The sequence below is a fragment of the Scylla paramamosain genome, chromosome 45 (genome assembly GCF_035594125.1).
Source record: "Scylla paramamosain isolate STU-SP2022 chromosome 45, ASM3559412v1, whole genome shotgun sequence".
NCBI classification, from domain to species: domain Eukaryota; kingdom Metazoa; phylum Arthropoda; class Malacostraca; order Decapoda; family Portunidae; genus Scylla; species Scylla paramamosain.
In genome coordinates, this window is record NC_087195.1 from 5,408,969 (window position 1) to 5,430,000 (window position 21,032).

The window sequence follows — 21,032 nt, forward strand, 5'->3', positions numbered from 1 at the left end:
GAAGCCTCCTTGGCACTCCCCAGGGCCTCAACACCCCACCTGGTAAATTTTGACGCTTTAACTATTTATTGAGAAAAAGTAAATTAATAATAATACAGGAAAAACAGGGTGGGGATGGGTAAAAAAGCAAGGATATAACAGGAGAATACTAGGATCCCAGAGTTTTTAGAAAGGATTGAGTAGTATAGGAGAAAAAAATAATAGACGAAGTGAACATCCCCTGGTTTGTTGTGGTGAGTCACGTGACCACACAGCTGATGGCACCCCCTCCCTGTCCCTCTCCCCTCCCTCTCTTCCCTGTTCACGGTCCCATCCTCCCCCGGGGCCTCTAATTGTCCAGTGCCACCCAACTAGTTAGCCCTCGCCACCCACACCTGGGCACCCCGGCGCTAATGAGGCTCGCCAAGTGGACGCTCTGAGTTATTGAGTCACCTGCAGGTGTTGCTTCTGGCAGGATTTAGGGTCCATGCTTTCTTTAAGAGTTTTTTTTTTTTTTTTATCAATTTATTTGTTTATTATTTCTGGTTCCACTCAGTTGATACATGGCACTCTACACAACTTGCATCAAATAATGTTTGAAAAGCTCATGTCACGCCCTCAGCTCCCCTAAGGGTATCTGCGGACGTCGATTGAGGTGTGGGCATAACAAACCGTGGGATCATTGATATCTACCGACACCACAGACGCACACACTAATACTAATATTAACACTAACAAATTATGACAAGGTTTCATTCACTACCCCAGAGACATGAACTTTGCTGAGGGGTCGCGAGTGCTGTTTGTTGGGGAGGGGGACTTCTCCTTTGTCGCGTCACTCTCCCAGCAGGGCCTGTGTGCCGGGATACACCTCACGGCCACTTCACTTCAGGAGCAGCAGAGTGAGAGGGCAAGAAGCAACGTGGAAGTGTTGGTTGAGCGAGGTGTGTTGAGTGAGGTGTTGCCTTACTTGTGGGACGTGAGGAGTTTGACAATCATTATATATTTTCTAAGCTGGTGGAGGAATTGAATGGACTTAGTAAGATTGTTAGTGCTGGGTCATTAGGGAGCTTGTAAAGATTAGACAGGTTTATGGATGGGAATGATAGGTGGAAATAGGTAGGTGTGTTTTATACAGGGACTGCCATGTGTAGCCCTGATGGCTTCTTGCAGCTTCCTTATTTTCTTATGTTCTTCCTGTTTTAGTCATGTTTATTTATTTCAGTCTTGCTTACAAATGGTTTGATTCTTGTACTTTTAATGTGAATGTATTGGTATATCGGTAAGGTTCTTTAATTCTGTTTCACGATGACTCTATAAATACATAAGTCATTTAGTTCTTGAGCTATTACAAATGTGGTTCATAATTTTAATATTTACTATTTTATTCCTTGCATGTTTCAAGACACTTATCCTTCAGTTCTGGATGACCTTGTTTTGACCTTTACTTTGTGACTGGCGACATAATGGCCCTTTTTTTTTTCTTTTACAGTACTTCCACCTTACTTGTAGCTCCTGTAGTACTGCAGAATCCTGGCTTTATAATTCAATTCCACCTGTCTGTTTCCAGGTGTTAAGGTTGTATTAGGAGTGGATGCCACCCGCCTGCACCTCCACCCTGTCATTCGGCACCTCCGCTTCACCCACATTGTGTTTAATTTTCCACACGTTGGCGGAAAGATGAGGATCGACTTAAACAGGAAACTTCTTCGTGAATTCTTTCAAAGTGCAGTGGAGGTGCTGGAGTGTGGAGGGCATGTGGTGGTGACACTATGTGGAGGTCAGGCCGGTGTGCCCCCTGACCCAGTGGTGCGCCGCTGGGATGACTCGTGGAAGGTGGTGCTCATGGCCTCCTACGCTGACCTGGTTTTGAGATCCATACAAAAGTTTAGTCCAGACAGCTTCCCCGGATACACAGCAACAGGATACAGGTCCTTGGAAAAAACCTTCTGCCAGGATGGAGCTTTGATGTTCATGTTTCAAGTCTGTGAACTGTCACCTGAGCCACTTGATGCAGAGGCCACAGAAAGCGTGTTACTCTGTGATGGCTGCAGCATCAAACTCCCTGCCTTTCTCCACTCACAGCTTCAGATGGACATAATGTCTGATAAGTCCTCATTTGCTGGATATTTGTACAGCTGGGTGGTGGGGCTACTCAGTGCCAATCTCACAGTTTACTGCCAAGAGACACTGGTGTTTAGGAAAGAGACACAGTGCATGAGTCTTGGGAAGTGTGAGACTGTTAGTATATGTAAAGATCAGAGAGAATGCACCATATTTTGTCACCCGTCATACAGAATCAATGAGGAAAGTTTACAGCTGGAGCCTCTTGTAATCCTGTTTTATTCAGGAGACACAGAAATGCTGGAAAGTGTCTTGTCCCAGAGTGTAACCCTTAATGTCAGAAATGTCAGCCATTCATTCACTCCAGTTGCTAGACAGCTTGCCGTAAGGGACTTTACAGACCAGATGTGCTTCAGTGATGACCAAAGCTGTGCAGGAAGTGTTGTGTGTTGTGTGGTGAGTGTAGCAGCCCTGGCCAGGCACTGTGGTGTGGAGGAGGATGAGGTGTGGGCATTGGGACAGTCTGTCAGCCTTTGTGGTGATGTCCTCACATTCACCCAGTGGAGCCTTTGCCCAGTGGAGTACATTTATGACCTCAGCTTTTGGGATTCCATAGCATCAGGTGGTGAAAACAATGCACTGGTCTCTGGTACTCTTAACATGACAATTGATACGATAATCACCAACATGGGGAGAGGAACAGTTAAGAGTTACCGGCTGCTGAGTTCATACAGCCACCCAGTGCTGGGGCGCAGGAGTCACACATATCGCATTGAGTACAGGAGCTGGCATGGGGCGCTGTCTGACCAGGGTGCAAAACAGGTACACTCTCAGATTGGACAGCAGCTTGAAAAGTGTCTTGGGGTGGAGGTGAGGTAGTGTGTATGACTGGGGATGACCCACACACCTATCCTGTGATCAAGACAGCAGTTACCTGACTTAATATAAATACAAAATAATACACCATTTTGTAATGAGTCTTGTATAAAAGCATGACATTAAATAATTCACACCAGACATCTTGTTGTTTCAGACGTCCTGTATAGCAAGTAAGCATGTCTGTGGTGGCACCCAGCCTTCCCTTGTGCTGTGGGAGGCTCACCAGGGCTGTGTGGAGAGGCCAAGTGTCTGTCTTCCGTCACTGTTCCCGGGAGACCAACACAGCACAGGGCAACATCTCCCCTAAGGACATCCTGAGACCATACAAGGCCACAGGGAGCACCAGTGGTCTGTCAAGGGAGGAGTGGCTGGACAAGAGTAAAGAGTTCCTGAAGGGACTGAGGGAGTGTCCACTGAGTGAACTGCCTGATAAATATATTGCCCTGCGGAGGAGCAAGAGCAGGGCACACGCTCCGAAGGTGAGGGCTGAGGGAAGCAGTAAGGGTGTTCAGTGGAGTTATTATAAAGTTTCTCAGTGTTGAATGATTATACTTTGATTGTCTGAGTTATTTACTTATTTATTTGGTTACTTGTTTTCCAATTACATGATAAGGCAGTTCTCAAAGCAAATAGAAGTAACCAATTCAAGGATATCAAAAAATAGAACGTTCAAATAGAAAAGGGACAGAAGAAACCCAAAAAAAGACAAAATGAATACTGACACACAGAGATAATTTATACTAAGAACAAAACATCTAGTCAGTGGATGAATGTGATTTTTTAATACCTTCTATTCTTTGGAATTTGTTGATGGGACAGGAATATTAATGCTGTGAGAAGCAAACCAGCCAATAAATAAGAACAAAACTCTGGTTAATAATCCCATAATACATTATGCACTCAGGAATTAGTTGATGGGACAGGAATATTAATACTGTGAGAATCAATAACAACAAAACTCCACTCACTAATGCAAAATCAGATATGAAAACCAAGTAAAAAAAAAATAAATAATGAATATGAAGAATGACAACACAAGACTAACACTTTAATGAATGTGTTCCAGTCCACTCACTTCCTAGACTACCAGAGGGTGAGAGTGGTGGGCGGCGACGGTGGTGATGGCTGCATCTCCTTCCTTAGCACATTTGGGAAGGAGTTTGCAGGACCGGATGGAGCAGATGGCGGGAATGGAGGGCATGTGGTGTTCAAGGTGAGTAAAGCTTAGTGTTTGATCACTAATATAGGGAATCCTTGGTATGTGAGTCTTAATTTTGCACTTCTTATCATTTATATTCCACTTTGCTGATTTTTTTTTGTTACTGTTTTATTTCATTATTATTATTTACTGTGTGTCCTCCATGTGTTATTTTACAGATACAGTAGTTATATTATATCCCAGATTATATCTTTACATAATCTGGGGCACTGGTCCTTGACCAGTGCCCTTCTTATATAAAAAGTCCTTATTTGTATCAGTTTTATGACCAATTCAGTCTTAGCTATGTACATTTCTTGGCATTTTTAAACATCTTTAAACATCTTTCATCTATAGCATTATTATTCATAAATTTTTGACCACTGCTTTGACCCTTTTATGGGACTGGCATTTCAGTGGGCATTTTTTTTATTAGATTTTTGTTGCCCTTGGCCAGTGTCCTTCCTACATAAAAAAAAAAAAAAATGAGTGAGTGATATACTGCAGATGTTTACTTAGGCTGGCTCTGACCAGTTGATGACATGGGATAGGAACAAAACTCCATTGTAACTTGAGGACCCCTTGTGTGAGGCAACAGAGAGCAAGACCATCACTGTAGCTTCTCCCGCAGGCTGTGATGGGGCTGAGGGACTTGGGCCACATCAGTTCCTACATCCAGGGGGACAAAGGAGAAGGTGGAGGCAACAGGGACTGTCATGGGGCCAATGCTAAAGACTTGGTGATTCAAGTGTGTGTCTCTCATTGCAGTACATTAAATATGAGTCTTGTTTGTTGTTGTTTCCATATCTATTTCATTCACTTTTTCAGTTTAGATTCCCTGCTTGTTTTTGTATTTCCTCCTTCCTGTGACTTCAACTCTTTCATGAGGGAGGTTTCAAGACACTTATCCTCCAGTTTTGGCTGATACTTTTGACCTTTCTTTTGGAACTAGCATCTCAGTGAGACCCCCCCCTTTTTTTTTTTTTTTTTGCCTTTAGTTGTCCTTGACCAGTGCCCTTCTTATATAAAAAGTCCTTATTTGTATCAGTTTTATGACCAATTCAGTCTTAGCTATGTACGTTTCTTGGCATTTTTAAACATATTTCAATCTATTCTCACTGTGTTCTGTGGTGCAGGTTCCATTGGGCACAGTGTTCAAGCTGGAGGGGAGGGTAGTGGCAAACTTGGAGGAGGAAGGTGCCATGTTTGTAGCGGCCCGAGGTGGTGCTGGTGGGAAGGGCAATGTTTTCTTCACTACTCCTGTGTAAGTGACTCAGATTAACAGAATACACAGGTTCCTCTTGACACAACTTCATGTCTGGTTCACCGGATATGTAGGTAGATGGCTCCTCTTCTTCCCTCTTTTAATGTGGATATTTTAGGTTTTTGTATTGATTCATCTCCAGCTCCTATACCTTGTTGTTTTTTTGCATATATATAATTTGTAATCTTCTAATCCATCTTCCCAGTGCATATAATATTGATCTGCCTATAATTCCCATTCTTTTCCTCCATGTAGATTTAAGTTGTTAGAGATTACTTACACTTGAATAAGTCAGAGATCTCAGTGCTTGGCAGACAGCACGCTGAACAGCCATTAGGAACAGAGACACAGGTGACCCATCAGACCAGAATGACCGGCACACAGTAACACATGTACCGCTCATGCTGCAGAGACCAAGCGCCACGTGTTGCTGAATTTGGTGGGAAAGGCGAGAGTTTTTGCTATGAAGTGGAGCTGAGGACAATGGCAGACGTTGGACTGGTGAGTGAGTGGGGCAGTGTGTGGTGAGTGGGTCAGTGTGTAGTGAGAGTTGGGCAGTGTGTGGTGAGTGGGGCAGTGTGTGGTCAATGGGGCAGTGTGTGGTGAGTGGGTCAGTGTGTGGTGAGTGGGGCAGTGTGTGGTGAGTGGGTCAGTGTGTAGTAAGAGTGGGGCAGTGTGTGGTGAGTGGGGCAGTGTGTGGTGAGTGGGGCAGTGTGTGGTGAGTGGGGCAGTGTGTGGTGAGAATGGGGCAGTGTGTAGTGTGTGAGAGGGTTAATGTGTCACTACCACTCTAATGTAGCCTCACACAACACAATGTTATGTTTCGTGTGAACCTACAGTGTTGGTATACAAAGTACGAAAGGAATGGACTCAGTAATCAGGTTGTTAATGCTGAGTCATTAGGAAGCTTTAAAATATTACACAAATTTATGGATGATGATGATATAAGAATGTAAGAAAATAAGGGTTGGTACAAGAAGCCATCAGGCCTACACATGGCAGTCCCTGTATAAAACACACCTATGTATTTCCCTACCCATTCATAAATTTGTCTATTAAAGCTGCTTAATGACTCAGCACTAACAACCTAATTACTGAGTCCATTCTGTGCCTCCCAGATTGGCTTTCCTAATGCCGGCAAGTCCACTCTCCTACGAGCCATCTCCCGTGCCCGGCCCAAGGTAGCCTCCTATCCCTTCACCACACTCAACCCCCACGTGGGCATGATACACTATGCTGACCACCACCAGATGGCAGGTAAGCTGACTGAGGGCTTGTGCTGTTTTCTCAAGTGTTGTTGTCACTATGCATTTAGGATTAAGAGGTGTGGACAGCTTTGAAATATCTAGTAGTTGCTTATGTACTCGTATAGAGAAAATCTTGTCTTTCTCTTTTTTTAATATAGTTTCCTCCAGTTTTCTTTGGTTTATTAATTTTAACACCTGGCTCTCTCTTCAATCCTCACTATTATTATTCTTTCAATAACCTGCCACTTATTTTTCTAACTCACTGCCTTTCACTCCTGCTCAAGACTTTAGCAAAATCCACACTACAATACACAAATGACTGACCTATGTCCTATTTCCAACAAAATCCACACTACAATACACAAATGACTGACCTATGTCCTATTTCCAACTGAAGTGAATGATTTTAATTTACAGAAAAATGACCCTCTAATCCCCACCACTTAAGCTGCTTTGATTTGCTCACAACAAAACAATCCTCTCATATCCACCACTTCATACAGTTGCAGACATCCCCGGCCTGATAGAGGGGGCCCACTGCAACCATGGCCTGGGGTTTACCTTCCTGAGACACATAGAGAGGTGCAACTGTCTCCTTTATGTGATTGACACCTCCCAGCCCAGGCCTTGGGAGCAGCTGGAGGTCCTCATGTGAGTCAGACTTAGTTGTTTGTCACGTGTAAGAGTTTCTACATCTCCCACGTTATGGTTTGTGATTGGGTGCGTTAGAATATTGTCAGTTCAGCAAGATGGTTCATTGTGGTCTCTTTTGGTATAAAACCCAGCTTTTTTATGTAAGAGGGGCACTGGCCAAGGGCAACACAAGGAGCCAAAAAAGAAAAGGATCATTCAAAATTAAAGGATAAGTGTCTTGAAACCTCCTCTTGGTTGTAACCGTTGCTTTGTAATGGAGGTATAACATTGTATAAGTGGGATAGGAGGGCTATTTATGTGCACCATTGCAGCACAAGAAAAAAAACTAACTCCAGAGCCAAAGAGTTGCCTCGTGTTCCTTTCCTTCCACTGCAGCTGTTGGTTCCTTCACAGTTGTATGTCTAGGTGATGTGAGCTTTGGGTTATTCTGTTGTCTTTTCCCTCACAGGTATGAGCTGGAGCAATACCAGGAAGGACTGTCACTGCGGCCCCATGCTGTGGTGGCCAATAAGATGGACCTTCCTGATGCACAGGTATGTATGGAGAGAGAGAGAGAGAGAGAGAGAGAGAGAGAGAGAGAGAGAGAGAGAGAGAGAGAGAGAGAGAGAGAGAGAGAGAGAGAGAGAGAGAGAGAGAGAGAGAGAAACATTTGAATATTTATTAATAATAAGTAACAGTTACAGTTGGGAGGTATATACATATATACATAGTGAGGATTAATGTTAGCCTTTTTAAAGCAGAGGTTTTCAGGCAAAATGTTGAGTAATAATGGTTAAGTAATGTGGCAGATGGCAACAAGGATATAACTTGTTGTACAGTTCATTTCCAACATTAAATACTATGATTTATGAAGGTATTTGCAATAAATGCTTACAAAACAAATATAATAGATAAATATTCATTTATAATAGATACAGATATAATAAATAATAATGATAATAGATAATACAGATAATATAATAAATAGTAATAATAAATAATACATAATATGATAAATAAAATATAGGAATGATAAATATTCTAGAATATGTATAGAAGATACAATAACAGTAGCATACTGATGATTTCAATATAAAGTAGTGTACTAGATATGATAACAAGAGTCTGGATGCACTGTTGCTTTAGAATGAGGTAATAATTTAAATTAGTAGGTAGCTAAGATCTGATTTTTATATTTTCTTTTAAATGTGGTGATAGAGGGTGCATCCTGAATTTGGAGAGGTACAGAGTTCTATACACGAGGCCCTAGATAAGAAACTGAGTGCTTAAATTTTTTAAGTCGATGAGGGGGAATGCTGAGGTTATCACGGTTGTGGGTGTTATGGTCATGAGATGGAAGGAGGTTCTGTATTTTATTCTTATTTGAATACATGCAAGTAGCAATAGCAGATTTAGTAATGTCATCTAGTTTTATTATTTTTGTTTCTTTAAAGAGAGGATTTGTACATTCTAAGAAATTACTATTTGTTATTATTCTTACTATTTTCTTGAGTTGTAATTTAAGAGGAATTAAATAAGTTGGATAAGTTGTGCACCATATTGGATTGCAATAAGTTAATAGTGGATATACGTGGGCATAATAAATGGTCCTAAGTACTTCTTGTGGCATGTATTCTTTTGCTTGATGAAGTAGAGCGACATGTCTTGATATTTTTAAAAGTGAGGTTATTTATGTGATGCCTAAAAGTTAATGAATCATCATAAGTAACACCAAGAAATTTTATTTTATCAGTTCTTAAAATTAAAATTTTTTTTTGTCATTTATACATAATTGAGGAAGATTTAAAGTTTGTTTTACTGTAAATAGCATGAAGTAAATTTTTGTTGTATTGATAGAGAGTTTGTTGCTTAGGCACCATACATAAAGCTTTTTTAGTTTATCATTAGCATTATGTATAAGTTGATCTGGGTTTGGGCCTGACAAGTACATTGTCATGTCATCTGCAAATAATATTGTTCTAGATTCAGAAAAATATTTGAAATGTCATTAATGTATATTAGAAACAATAAGGGACCCAAGACACTACCTTGCAGAACACCAAGTGTGGCTGTTGCTGTGGAAGATTTTTCATTATTAAAAATAACATTGTTTTCTGTTTGCTAAGTAATCTTTGAGCCATAAAAGAATTTGTCCACAAGAGAGAGAGAGAGAGAGAGAGAGAGAGAGAGAGAGAGAGAGAGAGAGAGAGAGAGAGAGAGAGAGAGAGAGAGAGAGAGAGAGAGAGAGACACCCATTCTAGTGTTCTTATACAAATAATTTTTCCTCTTGCCAAATCCTGCCAATCATTACCACCAGTTTCACCTTAACAGTCACAGCTACATCATTTTTTCATCACAGGAGAATCTGGAGAAGGTGAGAACCCACATAGACCTTCCACTGGTGCCGGTCAGTGCCAAGATGGGGGAGCAGCTTGTGCCGCTGATGGCCCTCCTCAGATTCCTGGTGGACCACAGTGTTACCAACCACACTGGGGTCAGCCAGACCCCTCTGCCGACCTGAGTGGTTCACCTGGAGAGTTGGGTGGCTGTGGCTTGATATAACAGTTTCACACCACAAAGACTTAGGTTTGACAGGTTGGTTGTGTGAGGTGTTGGTTCTTGAGAGTGAATACAAGTGAATCACAATTTACAGTTAAGTTTCATTTCCCAAAAAAAGACATTAATGATTTCAAGATTATAGTAGCAAACCTAAAGTAACAACTGGAGACAGCAATTACTTACCAGCCATTACAATACACCATGTGCTTGTATGAGTGAATGGTTGGTGGCCGGCCACCATCAGTGAACACAAAACACAGATCAGAAACAAATGTACAGTTTTTATAAATGTTCATGTAACAATAGTGTACATCAACATATGGTTGTTTTATTTCCAAACTGCATTCCCTTTGTGTGTGAGATGAGCACACACTGAACAAGACCCCATCAGTACACAGGTGAGGTGGTGCAAGGCTGTGTGCCACTGAGGAGTGTTACTTCCTCAGTTGCCTCATGGCAATGCACAAGATGCAGGTCTCCCACCATTCCCTCACTCATGACACTGCCACACATCAGGAAGTGATGGTCTTGCCCTGCTTTTCTCTTCCTTGTATCTCTGCATCTCAGTATTTCACCAAGAGAGTATTAAGTCACTTCAATATTCAAACTTTGACTCTTATTACATTTTTATTTTTCCTATTATAATTACTTGAGCAGCAGCAACACAGTGCAGGCCCTGGCTTGCTGTCACTTATCAATAAATAAAGCAAGTGTCAGGTGCATTCACTGCCATGCAGCTCATGACAAAAACAAAATAAACAGCATAATAAAACATCATTAAAAGAGTGCTGTATAGTTTGCTCTATAAAACACATACAAGAAGAAAACAAAACAATAAACTCACTGTAAAACAGATCAACAAAGTATTATCTAAAAATATAATACATACATAGATGTATACATTCAGTCACTGCCTCAAAATATCTACCAGTATATCTGATAAATAAATACATTAAATATCTTAAGCTGCCTCTCTCTCACTATATATATATGTATCTTGGGCTGAGACCCCCCCAACAGGAGGCAGCCAAGACAAGCTGTCATGTCTCGTTGTGGAAGTAAAAACAGAGGAAGGAATCCACAGTTCCCTCCCTCAATCTCTGCCTGCTGCTGCTGCTTGTCATGCAGGCAATACAATGACATATTTCTTCCACAATGACTACAGAGAGTGCAACTATGGCCCCTACCACACAAATACATGCACATACAAACAAACAAAACAATAACCGACTGCACCTAAGCTTCCACAGAAGCACTTCACGCCTCAGCTGTAAGAATGTAGTGCCTAGTGCAGGAAACGTCCAGTCATTTCAGTAATGCCCGGTAAGAAAGACCAAAGGTAACAATTCTGAGGTAGAGTCTCTCTCCTCATTTCCCTCAGCCTAGGCCAAGAGAAAGCAATATAAGGTATACATATGTGAGCAAACACATTCTTTGTGACTCCTGGATTTTGGATCAGTTGAAGGAGTCAAGGTAAACTTTGGTTGCATCTAATGCCATAACCTTAAAGTGGGCATACATCACAGTCTTCCAGCAGCCAGTCAGCCTTGGGCCACACACTGGGCTACAGAAGAATGACACTGATGACAATACCAAATAAATATCAATATAATTTGAATTATGTGGTCAAAAAACAAGAGTGTAATGCCCTTGGGTACTAAGCACCAATGATAATAAAAAAATTCTCTAGGCTACTAATACATCACATGCCATTCTGAGACACCCTCCACATCCAGCACTAGGGTGGGAAGAAACAAATGGTGCACAGAAGGCTTCCTCATTGCTTGTCATTTTCTCACAACACTGGTGAGGGCTTAGCTACAGCTTAGAGGGGAAGCTGTCAGGCCTCGCCCCATATAAACCTTTTGGGGTCAAGTCCTTCCAGTCACTCAGGAAAGTCTTGCACTCAAGGTAAAGCTGTGTTTGTCCGTCTGTGGATCGAAGGAGCTCAATTGCAAGTGTGTCTGGTGGAGGACTGTGTGTGTGTGTGTTAAGAGTGAAAGAAGATGGAGTCAAGATAATGGTTTCCATGCTGTCCACCACCATCAATGCGTAGAAACTAAGGATCAATATGGGAGAATGAAGTAGATGAAAAATGAAGACATAGAGGAGAGGAGAAGAAGCATGGTTGAGAAGATGAGGGTCCATGGAAATAAGGAAGGCAGGATTCAAACACCATGGAAACCAGTATCCCATCCCAGCATAGCTTTGCCTTTCCCATAGAGACCAGAGACCATGTTCTGTTGCTGCGCCTCAAGGTAAGGAACATAGGTGTTTAGTGAGGCCCCATTCTCACCTGTGGAGGAAGACCAGTGCTTTAGCCACACCCTGCCTTGCCCAACATGCACTGCTAAGGTCCTGAAGGTTGCACTACAGAAAGGCTACTCAGTAGACCAGCCACCCAAGATGCTCATTTTTTACTCTACCAGAAAATGTTCACGTGCTTCTAGAAACTTAACAAACTGAAAGTCTTGCAAGTGTTCTTAGGTCTGCTTGGGTGTGTTGTAGTGACAAAGGGAAGGAAATTAGCATAATAGATCTGTCTACTCTACTTTAGGTAAAGGAAGGTTCATGACTGAGCTACAAAGTGCATCTCTGTGGGGAAATAAGAAAGACTAAGCTAAAGTAGCGTTATGAGGAAATGGACAACTTCTACTGCACAGCACTCTTTGAATAAAAATAAGATTCAAGCTACTGGTGAATCACAGAGGCAGAACCAATGGGAAGGTCATGACAGCCAGCCTTGGGACCTTTCTTGTGTGACTGGCACCTCAGTGGGCCCTCATTAATTAATTTATTTATTTAACTTTTTTGTTGCCACTGGCCAGTGCTCTTGTATATATATATATATATATATATATATATATATATATATATATATATATATATATATATATATATATATATATATATATATATATATATATATATATATATATATATATATATAAGCCTTGTGCAATCAAATTTAAGTCATCATTTCTCTCTTACAAGTTGTCACTTCCCTCATGTTTTGTGCTGGTACTATTCAGACTAGTGACTCATGCCTCTGTAGTGCATCACTAATTTAATAACCATCTATCTACTGAAAGAAAAGTATCTCAACTGCCATTAACTCTTTCACTGCTACATAACCCACTCACTGCCACACAACATTTGCAAGCTTCATGAAGTCAGTTGGTGCTAGTCAGTCTGTAGTAAATAAAGTAATAATTCTAATGGTAACTGGAAATTATTTTTAACTCCCTTGATTATGAAAAAAATATAATCCTGAATTTAGTGAGGTTCATTGCAGATACACAGAATATTATCAACTTAATACTTTGATAATGAAAGAGTTAACAAATCTTTTCCTAATTACCAACCACTCTGAGGCACCTTTTCTTGTTTCACAGCCACCTCTAAACATTATACAGCCTAGAAATTGCAAAATGTTCTTTTGTTTTTTTATCTCCTTTCTTGTGGATGATTGTAAAAATTCCATGCATTGCTTCTGGTGGTGTAAACTGTTGTATACTGCAGTGAAAGAGTTAAACAGCAAGGAGTGGAAGGCAGTGAGATGCTAAAATCTAATTGCTGTTTGATGAAAGTCTTTTTATCTGCAGTGCAGCCACTTAGTGTTCCAGATGTCACACACTTAAACAGCACTCAATAACTGTAATCTTCTATACCATAAAGTGCTGGGGAGTTTAAACACTGTAATTTAGCAGCCACTTAGATTTCCAGATGTTACACACTTGTACAGCACTCAATAACTGTAACCTTCCATACCATAAAGTGCTGAGGAGTTTAAACACTGTAATTTGTCTCAGATTAAAACCCAGAGTCACTGCACTGAATAAAAAGACTTAGTGGTGCCATGGAGGGAATAACTATGTGAATTAGTCAACAGTTGAGGAAAGATAAGTAAGATAAGCATAACATATAATGGAGACCAGTAACAAACCCCAAACACATTCCTTTTCATACATCAACTACTCAAAAATTTCTCTTCTACTATCTCTATCATTACAAGCCCTTACTCCCTTCCCTAATATCTTCCTTACCTACTGCCTTCCTTACACCTCCCTGCCTTATCCCTTCATCCTTATCTCCCCCCCCCTCTCTCTCTCTCTCTGGCCTGTATTCTGAAACACTGTTCTCTCTCATCATGACAATTTTCAAAGGCTACAGAGATGATTAATCAGGTTTTCAAGTGTTTACCCTGTTAATAATGTGCAAATCTTCTTAATCTGTCACTGGAACTGTAAAAACATCCTTATAAACCTATGTAACTTCAACTAGAATCTTTTGAAAGTTGAGATATGGCATAGATGTGCTTTAGAATATGGCCCTCTCTCTCTCTCTCTCTCTCTCTCTCTCTCTCTCTCTCTCTCTCTCTCTCTCTCTCTCTCTCACTTACCAAGATGCTTGGCGATGAAGTTGAGCATGAGTCTGTTGTTGATGTCCATAGCTGTGTGAGCGTCAAGAGGGGAGTACACACCCACAAAGGCCCTTCCGATGTTGCCAACCAGGAAAGGGGTGTCACACTGGTTCTGGTGCACTGTGCCTCTGTGTGGTGCAGCGACAAGAAGGTCAGGGTGCAGGAGTGATTGAGGTGAAGGGAAAGTTAATTGAATGTTCTTAAATTATCACATATCCATACAACACATGGAGGGAAAGTTTACATAATCATACACAGCTTTCTACTTACTCTCTACCTCCCCAATGAGAGTTAACCAGTATTCCCAGTCTTTCATCCTTTATACAAAGCTTTTTATGTTCTCTCTACTTTCTGTTCATCTCCCTAATGAAAGAGTTAGCCAGTATTCCCAGTCTTTCATCTCTTTTTACTCGCAAACTCTGGAGCTCTAAGCCTGAACTCTTCTTTATAATTTTGGATATCCTTTTTTGGCAACTCTCTTTTGGGACTGGCATCTTCAGTAGTCCTTCCATTTTGCCACCTTTTAGTTGGCCAGAACCACTCTTACATTAAAAAGAAGCTACATTATAATAAACTCAACCACCTCACACTAAATGCATCAGTGACAGAACAGAGGATAAGTGGCAGATCCTGTAGCTAAGATCGACTGGCTGAAATCACCACAAGGGATTGGGCTAAGGCGTCAGGTACAAAAATTAAAAAGCGAGTGTGGCAGTTCCTTTAGCTGAGGTTAACTGGCTGAAATCACCACAAGATATCATAGCAAGGCATCGTAACGTAAACAAGATGAAAGAACAGAGAACATACTTGATAGTGACAAAAGTGGTGCTGTCGGCAGGGAGGGAACTCATGGCCTGCAGGTTGGCATCAGACTGGAATGCCTCGGTGGAGATGCAGATGAGAGGCTGAGACACATTACCACACACCTCTGTCACTTGGTCCTTGATTGGGAACATCCATGGGTCGAGTGATACACCGATTCTGCGGAGACGTGATGTTATAAAAATTGTGAGTGAGGGTGGAAGGAAGGGAGCAGGATATGATGGTGATAGTGAGGACAATATTCTGAAACTCCACTACATTCTGCAAGCTCTAGTTGAAGCTACAAGGGTTTTTAAGGATGTTTTTAAAGTTCTAGTGACAGATTAACAACATTTCTACATTATTAACAGGAGAAACACACTTGGGACCTGACTGATCATCTCTGTGGCCTTTGAAAACAACTGAGAGCAAAGTGTTTCTAATTGCTGGCCTGAGTGGTGGTTGTGATGATGCTGAGAAGTACGAGGATGAATGGAGAAGAATAGGAGGAGGTAGTGACGGTGAGTGATGGTAGTGGTGGTGGTGGTGGTGACAGGTCAGAGGAAGGATGGAAGAGAACATGCAATATTAATAGTAAGAAAAGGTGTAGTTATAGCCAAAAAGCAAGTAACATACACTTATTTCCACTGTGTTAAGCATTTCCCAGCAATTATCAGTCCTCTGGGCTAGTGAAAAGTGCATTCCATATTAACTTGTCCTTAAGAGTATTTGTGACTGATTTCATGTGTCTGGGCTACTGAAAAATGCTTTGGATGAAAATTCTGCTTCTCCCCCAACATGATATCCATCCACAAAGACAAAAAAAACGAGATATAAAGCAGAACGCACTTGAATCTCTTATCTGTTGCAAGTGTGGTGATGGCCGTGACACCCCCAAAAGAATGGCCGCTCATGACAGGGTGGGAGAGGTCCAGGGCATCACACAGCTGCTGCAGGTCGAAGGAGGAGGGCAACTCATTCTTGGCCTGCCCCTCATTCAGCTTGTGCAGGGTGTCCAGTGCTCGGATGCTCTCCTCTACTCGCACCTTGATCTGAGGGGGACAAGAGGAGGTGTTGGTTAGGTTAGGTAAGGTTAGAAATGTGTCTCTTCTTGGTACACCTTCTTTTTATCTTCCTACACTAATACATTACTTCTGTTGCTCTCTTCTACTCACACCTTAATCTGAGAGGGCCAAGGTGTTAAAAGTCTTTCCTTGGTACTTGGTTAGGTTAGGTTAGAAAAATGTCTCTCCTTGGTATGTCTTCTTTTTATCACCTACACTGATACTTTACTACTATTGGTCTTCCCAACTCACACCTTTACCTGACTGTGAGAGGAGGAGGCATCAATTGTCTATCCTTGGAATGCCTTGTTTTTATCCTCTAACACTGGACCCTTGCCACTACCATATCTGAATTAGTGATTATAGATATAGTGATGGGATAAAAACAATGGTGAAGTTCATAATTAAAAAAGAGGGAGGAGGAGAAGATGCAATAATTGTCTTCCTTCAATATCTATGGCCTTGTGACTGCCATTCTTCAACTAGCAATTTCAAGACTAGAGATAAGATTGAAACAATACTAAATTTCATAATCAATAAAGAAAGCCACAAAACTAGTGATTTTTAAGACTCAATGACTGTACAGTGACATATTCAACACATACACAAACACATACACACACACCTGCTGGTTTCTAAGTTCATATTCCTTGACATCAGGAGGCAAAGTCTTGAAGAGAATATAGTCTCTCTTCCCGTCTTCATTGAGGACAAAACTTGCACATGCTGAGCTGTCCCTGCAGGCAAAACACAATACCATTAATACCAACACTCCACTACACACCCTGCAAACAGCCTGGCCTTCATGCACCTACAGGAAGTAAACTAATGTCAGAACAAACACCTTTAATATCAACGATCCACTATCCACGCACTGCAAATACCCTGGCCTCAAGCACCTACAGGGAGTAAACTAATGCCAGGTTGGAGGAACACCAGCACAAGTAAAGTAGTCAATAGAGAAGTGACCTCAAGAATTCACCTCCTCTGCCTTTATTAATCTTTATCAATATATTTCTTCAGCTGGCAATCCCTTACAAAACCTGCCGACAGATTTTTCACTGGATTAAAGTATGACTGCAAAGAAGTCCTGAACACAGTGGGAGTGAAAAAAAGGTTACCTATTTGACTTTTGGCTATGAATGTACATCTTTCTTTACTCTACTATGGAACTTTGCTACTGATCCTTCTTGAGTCTTTGGTTCAAACAGGTACAGCTTTCACTGACGATATAAAAACACGATGACACCTCAATGGAAACAGAAAAGAGGAGCTTACAACACCTGATGTCTGAGGGTGCTCATTAGAACATCATCTTGCCCTGTATTCACCACCACCACTCCCTTATCATAGTGAAAATACCATCCACAGAAATAGAAAACTGGAAATCAAGATCGTTAATATACTAAAGTGTTTGTCATAGCATTATCTTCCCCTGTGGCTTACAATAACTAATATCGGAGGTCCTCTTTATATCACCCAGCCCTTCATTATCACCACTCAGCTGTGACAATGAATATGCCAACCAGAGGAATAAAGAACAGGAAATTAAGATGAATAATACACACAGGCATTCATTGTAACATTATCTGAAGGTGCTTGTCTGAACATCATCTTCCTCTTCACCACCACCACCACCACCCACCTGTGCTCCACCGCGGCCACCACAAAGCCATGAGAGGCCAGCTCGGAACAGACGGTGCTGTAGATGGACCGGTTGGCACTCAGGCCGTGTGAAAAGACCACCACTGGCCACTTTCGAGTCTTCATCAACCCGGCCTCCCACACTGCAGGGGTTGCCACGTTTCCTGGGAGTGGTGTTTGTTTTGGTTATGCGGTGATGGCTGTGGTGGTGGAGAATTGAAGGTGATGGTGGTGGTGGTGATAGTGATGGTAGCAGTGACTTGGTAGTGGCAATGATGATAGTGGTGATAATAATGCTAACTTCAGTGTTGTCTGGATTGTGGTGGTAGAGAATGGTGACTAAGATGATGGCAGTGGTGGTGATAGTGATGGTAGCAGTGAATTGGTAGTGATGGTGATGATAATGGTGGTGAGTTCAGTGTTACCTTAAGCTGATATGATGGTACAGGCTTAGGTCAGATCATTACAAGGGCCACAGAACATCATACTCACTCATTTTCCAGTTAAAGAGCATACTGAAGAGAGAAGGAATGGAGGGAGCGATGAAGGACGCCAGCCCCCTCGTGTACTCGTCTCCCAGAAACCATGGCGTCCAATTGTGTGCCTGAGCCTGGGGGGGAAGGAGAGTGAATGGGTGTATCATGTATTAGAGTTATGAAGGGAGAACTGAGTAGGGAGTGTTAGGGGAAAGGTATGTAGATAAAGAGGTGATCTATTTAGAGATATGAGAGATGTATGGCTAAGAGGAGGACTGTGAATTGAATGTAGTATTACTATTAGTAGTTTAAATACCATTAGTGCATTTATTATTGTAAAATGTATGTAGATAGATGGAAAAGGCAAGCAAAAAAGGAGCAGAATGAGGTAAATAAAGATCAGTATGTCTTTTTTTAATTTATACAAAGAGGTTACTCTGTATTTATGGGGTGACAGCATGGTGATATATGTAGATTTTTTATACTGGCTGATAGTCAAGGTCAGGTACACTCCACTTGTGTACCTGACTAAGGTGTGATTATGATGCAGTGTACCTTAAGTTTCCTGTCAGGGTTACTCTGTCACTCCTCCTCACGGCTCCTTCCTTTAGACTCATTTATCAGTGCCTCAAAATCTATCAGTATGTTACTACAGTATAAAGAGTAAATGTGTAAGTAGCTCGATGCATCTTTAACCAACACCCATGCCTCACCAAATACCATATTCTGAAACACTTCTTTGCTGCATCTCCACTGCTTTCAAAAGAGTCTAGTTAAAGTTAAATGGGTTTTTAAAGGCATTTTATAGTTCCAGTGATAGATTAACAAGATTTCTACATTATTAAGTGGAGAAACACAAATGAAAACCTGGCTAGTCATCTATGTGGCCTTTCAAAACAATCATTGTGAAAAAGCAAAGTGTTTCAGAATGAGCCTCAGCACAGTGCCTGCCAGTGACTGCTGGGGATGTCGTTGCCTCACCTGCAGGTTGGAGACTTTGCAGGGGTAGTAGAGGCGCATCAGGGTACCGTCCTTGCAGCGCCCCATCATGATGTCCACACAGCCCACCACATGAGGCCCTGCACACACACACACACAATAATTATAAGAGGACACAGTAAGAAATTGTACAAAAAAAAAAAAAAAAAAAAAAAAAAAAAAAAAAGTGAAGATGTGAGAAGATAGTTCTGATGGAGCAATAAGCCAATGGAATCCAATGACTGATCAAGTTGTGTGTCTAAGGAGCAATCACAGCTTTAAAGATAAATATGACAAATTAGCTTTACATTACATGCTTGACTCAATCCTGTAAAAGTACGATTAGGTAAGAACACACACACACACACACACACACACACACACACACACACACACACACACACACACATGGATGCAAAAAGAACAAAATTAAAGCTTGCTTGTCTGTTTTTCAACTCATATCCAATGCATACATATAATTAGGTTGATATCAACAACTGCCTGTATGCACACACACACACACACACACACACACACACACACACACACACACACACACACACACACACTAAAGTACAGCTGCTTGGAATGAGTTTGACACAATGTAATATCTACAAAACCATCCATGGATTTAGCAGTAAGCTGGATAAACATTGATAGAGAGATAAGACAACCTAACCTTTACTTAAATCCCGTACATATACTAAACCTAAAACAACACATACACGCACCTTGCGGGATGGGTGTGTGGGTGGTGAACCGTGGTGCCTGCCAGGCTGCCATGGTGCTGAAGGCAGAGTTCCGCAGCGATCCCAGCATCAGCAGTGCCGCCTAGCTATCTGAAACACACCACAACACATGGGAACTCCTTATATTTGTGAATAAATCATTGAGTTGTCCTTATCTGTTTTCCCTGATGAAGAAAGTGTTTTTGTCAAGTAAACCCAATCAGTGACTCAGTACAATTTGACTGCACCAAGTCACTGATTGGGTTTACTTGACAAAGCACATACACATTCATATCTTAGTAGTTATAACTCAAATTGTATCTCTATTGCAAGTAGAGATATAACAATGCACTGAGTCACTGATTGGGTTTATTTGACAAAGCAAATACACATTTATATCTTACTAATTATAAATCAAACTATCTTTATTGAAGCATCACACACAACACCCACTTAATGAGGTGTCCTGCTAGTCTACTTAGCAGCACCTACCCAGCCTGCATCACCCAGCCTGCTTCCCTCACAGCCCAGACACACACACACATTGCAATAGTAAGAGCTTTAGCCTTATCTGTGAGACATGATAGAGATCTGACAAGTGACAAACAAACCACTCCTCTCCCCCAGTGCACCTCATCATGGCCACATTATCAGCTCTGCCAAAGTTCAATGTTTTCAGGGAACAAAGCAACAAGGGTGGTATTACAAGATGTTGATGACTGCAGTGATTACATGACAATGGTTATGATGATATGATCTTATGCACATTAATAGCAAGAAATAATAACTCTTTTGAAATATACTACTACTACTACTACTACTACTACTACTACTACTACTACTACCATCACTACTACTACTATTACCGTTGTCACTACCTATATGACAAAGATCCCCCTTAAAAGAAGACAACCCAGGCACATGAAGCCCATCATGGCAGGAATACAACACAGAAGGTTCCCAGTCCCCTCACTCTTTCTTTTGGTCACCTTCAGCCATGCACTGGGAATGTACCAGCAATATTCCTGCAACCTGAGAAAAAGTGTCTGGGAATAATAACAATGGGAATGGGAATGAGAATAGGAGAATGTACAA

The 21,032-nt window shown here is 41.4% G+C and overlaps 2 protein-coding genes across 13 annotated transcripts in view; one reads left to right on the forward strand and one right to left on the reverse strand.

Annotated features, from left to right (window-relative positions):
- Window positions 1-229: 229 nt before the first annotated feature.
- Window positions 230-10,141, forward strand: LOC135094256 (mitochondrial ribosome-associated GTPase 2-like). 4 transcript variants are annotated; one of them, XM_063994228.1, is made up of 10 exons: window positions 246-438; window positions 3,077-3,401; window positions 3,989-4,135; window positions 4,752-4,868; window positions 5,257-5,384; window positions 5,795-5,885; window positions 6,503-6,641; window positions 7,135-7,282; window positions 7,734-7,818; window positions 9,624-10,141. In XM_063994228.1, the coding sequence occupies exons 2-10, from the start codon at window positions 3,099-3,101 to the stop codon at window positions 9,783-9,785; spliced, it is 1,320 nt and encodes a 439-aa protein (XP_063850298.1). In that variant the 5' UTR covers window positions 246-438; window positions 3,077-3,098; the 3' UTR covers window positions 9,786-10,141. The 4 variants fall into 4 exon arrangements, with proteins under 4 accessions (XP_063850295.1, XP_063850298.1, XP_063850296.1 ...); XM_063994227.1 differs by lacking the exon at window positions 246-438 and adding an exon at window positions 782-923; XM_063994225.1 differs by lacking the exons at window positions 3,077-3,401; window positions 3,989-4,135; window positions 4,752-4,868; ... (4 more) ...; window positions 7,734-7,818; window positions 9,624-10,141 and adding exons at window positions 748-923; window positions 1,550-3,060 and having other exon boundaries at window positions 230-438.
- A 296-nt stretch (window positions 10,142-10,437) lies between these two features.
- LOC135094258 (platelet-activating factor acetylhydrolase-like) overlaps window positions 10,438-21,032 on the reverse strand; it is a 15,343-nt gene continuing 4,748 nt past the window's right edge. For 3 of the 9 annotated variants that reach the window (XM_063994233.1, XM_063994231.1, XM_063994229.1), the window contains 9 exons: window positions 19,941-20,048; window positions 19,213-19,310; window positions 18,248-18,365; window positions 17,757-17,919; window positions 16,737-16,848; window positions 15,897-16,099; window positions 15,054-15,227; window positions 14,226-14,374; window positions 10,438-12,119 (listed from right to left, as the gene is read on the reverse strand). In XM_063994233.1, the coding sequence (XP_063850303.1) occupies window positions 11,992-12,119; window positions 14,226-14,374; window positions 15,054-15,227; window positions 15,897-16,099; window positions 16,737-16,848; window positions 17,757-17,919; window positions 18,248-18,365; window positions 19,213-19,310; window positions 19,941-20,028 (1,233 nt within the window). In that variant the 5' untranslated portion in view covers window positions 20,029-20,048 and the 3' untranslated portion in view covers window positions 10,438-11,991. Of the gene's footprint in view, window positions 12,120-14,225; window positions 14,375-15,053; window positions 15,228-15,896; window positions 16,100-16,736; window positions 16,849-17,756; window positions 17,920-18,247; window positions 18,366-19,212; window positions 19,311-19,940; window positions 20,049-20,429; window positions 20,487-21,032 lie in introns of those variants that run through there. The other 6 variants (XM_063994238.1, XM_063994237.1, XM_063994236.1 and 3 more) reach the window with 4 other exon arrangements.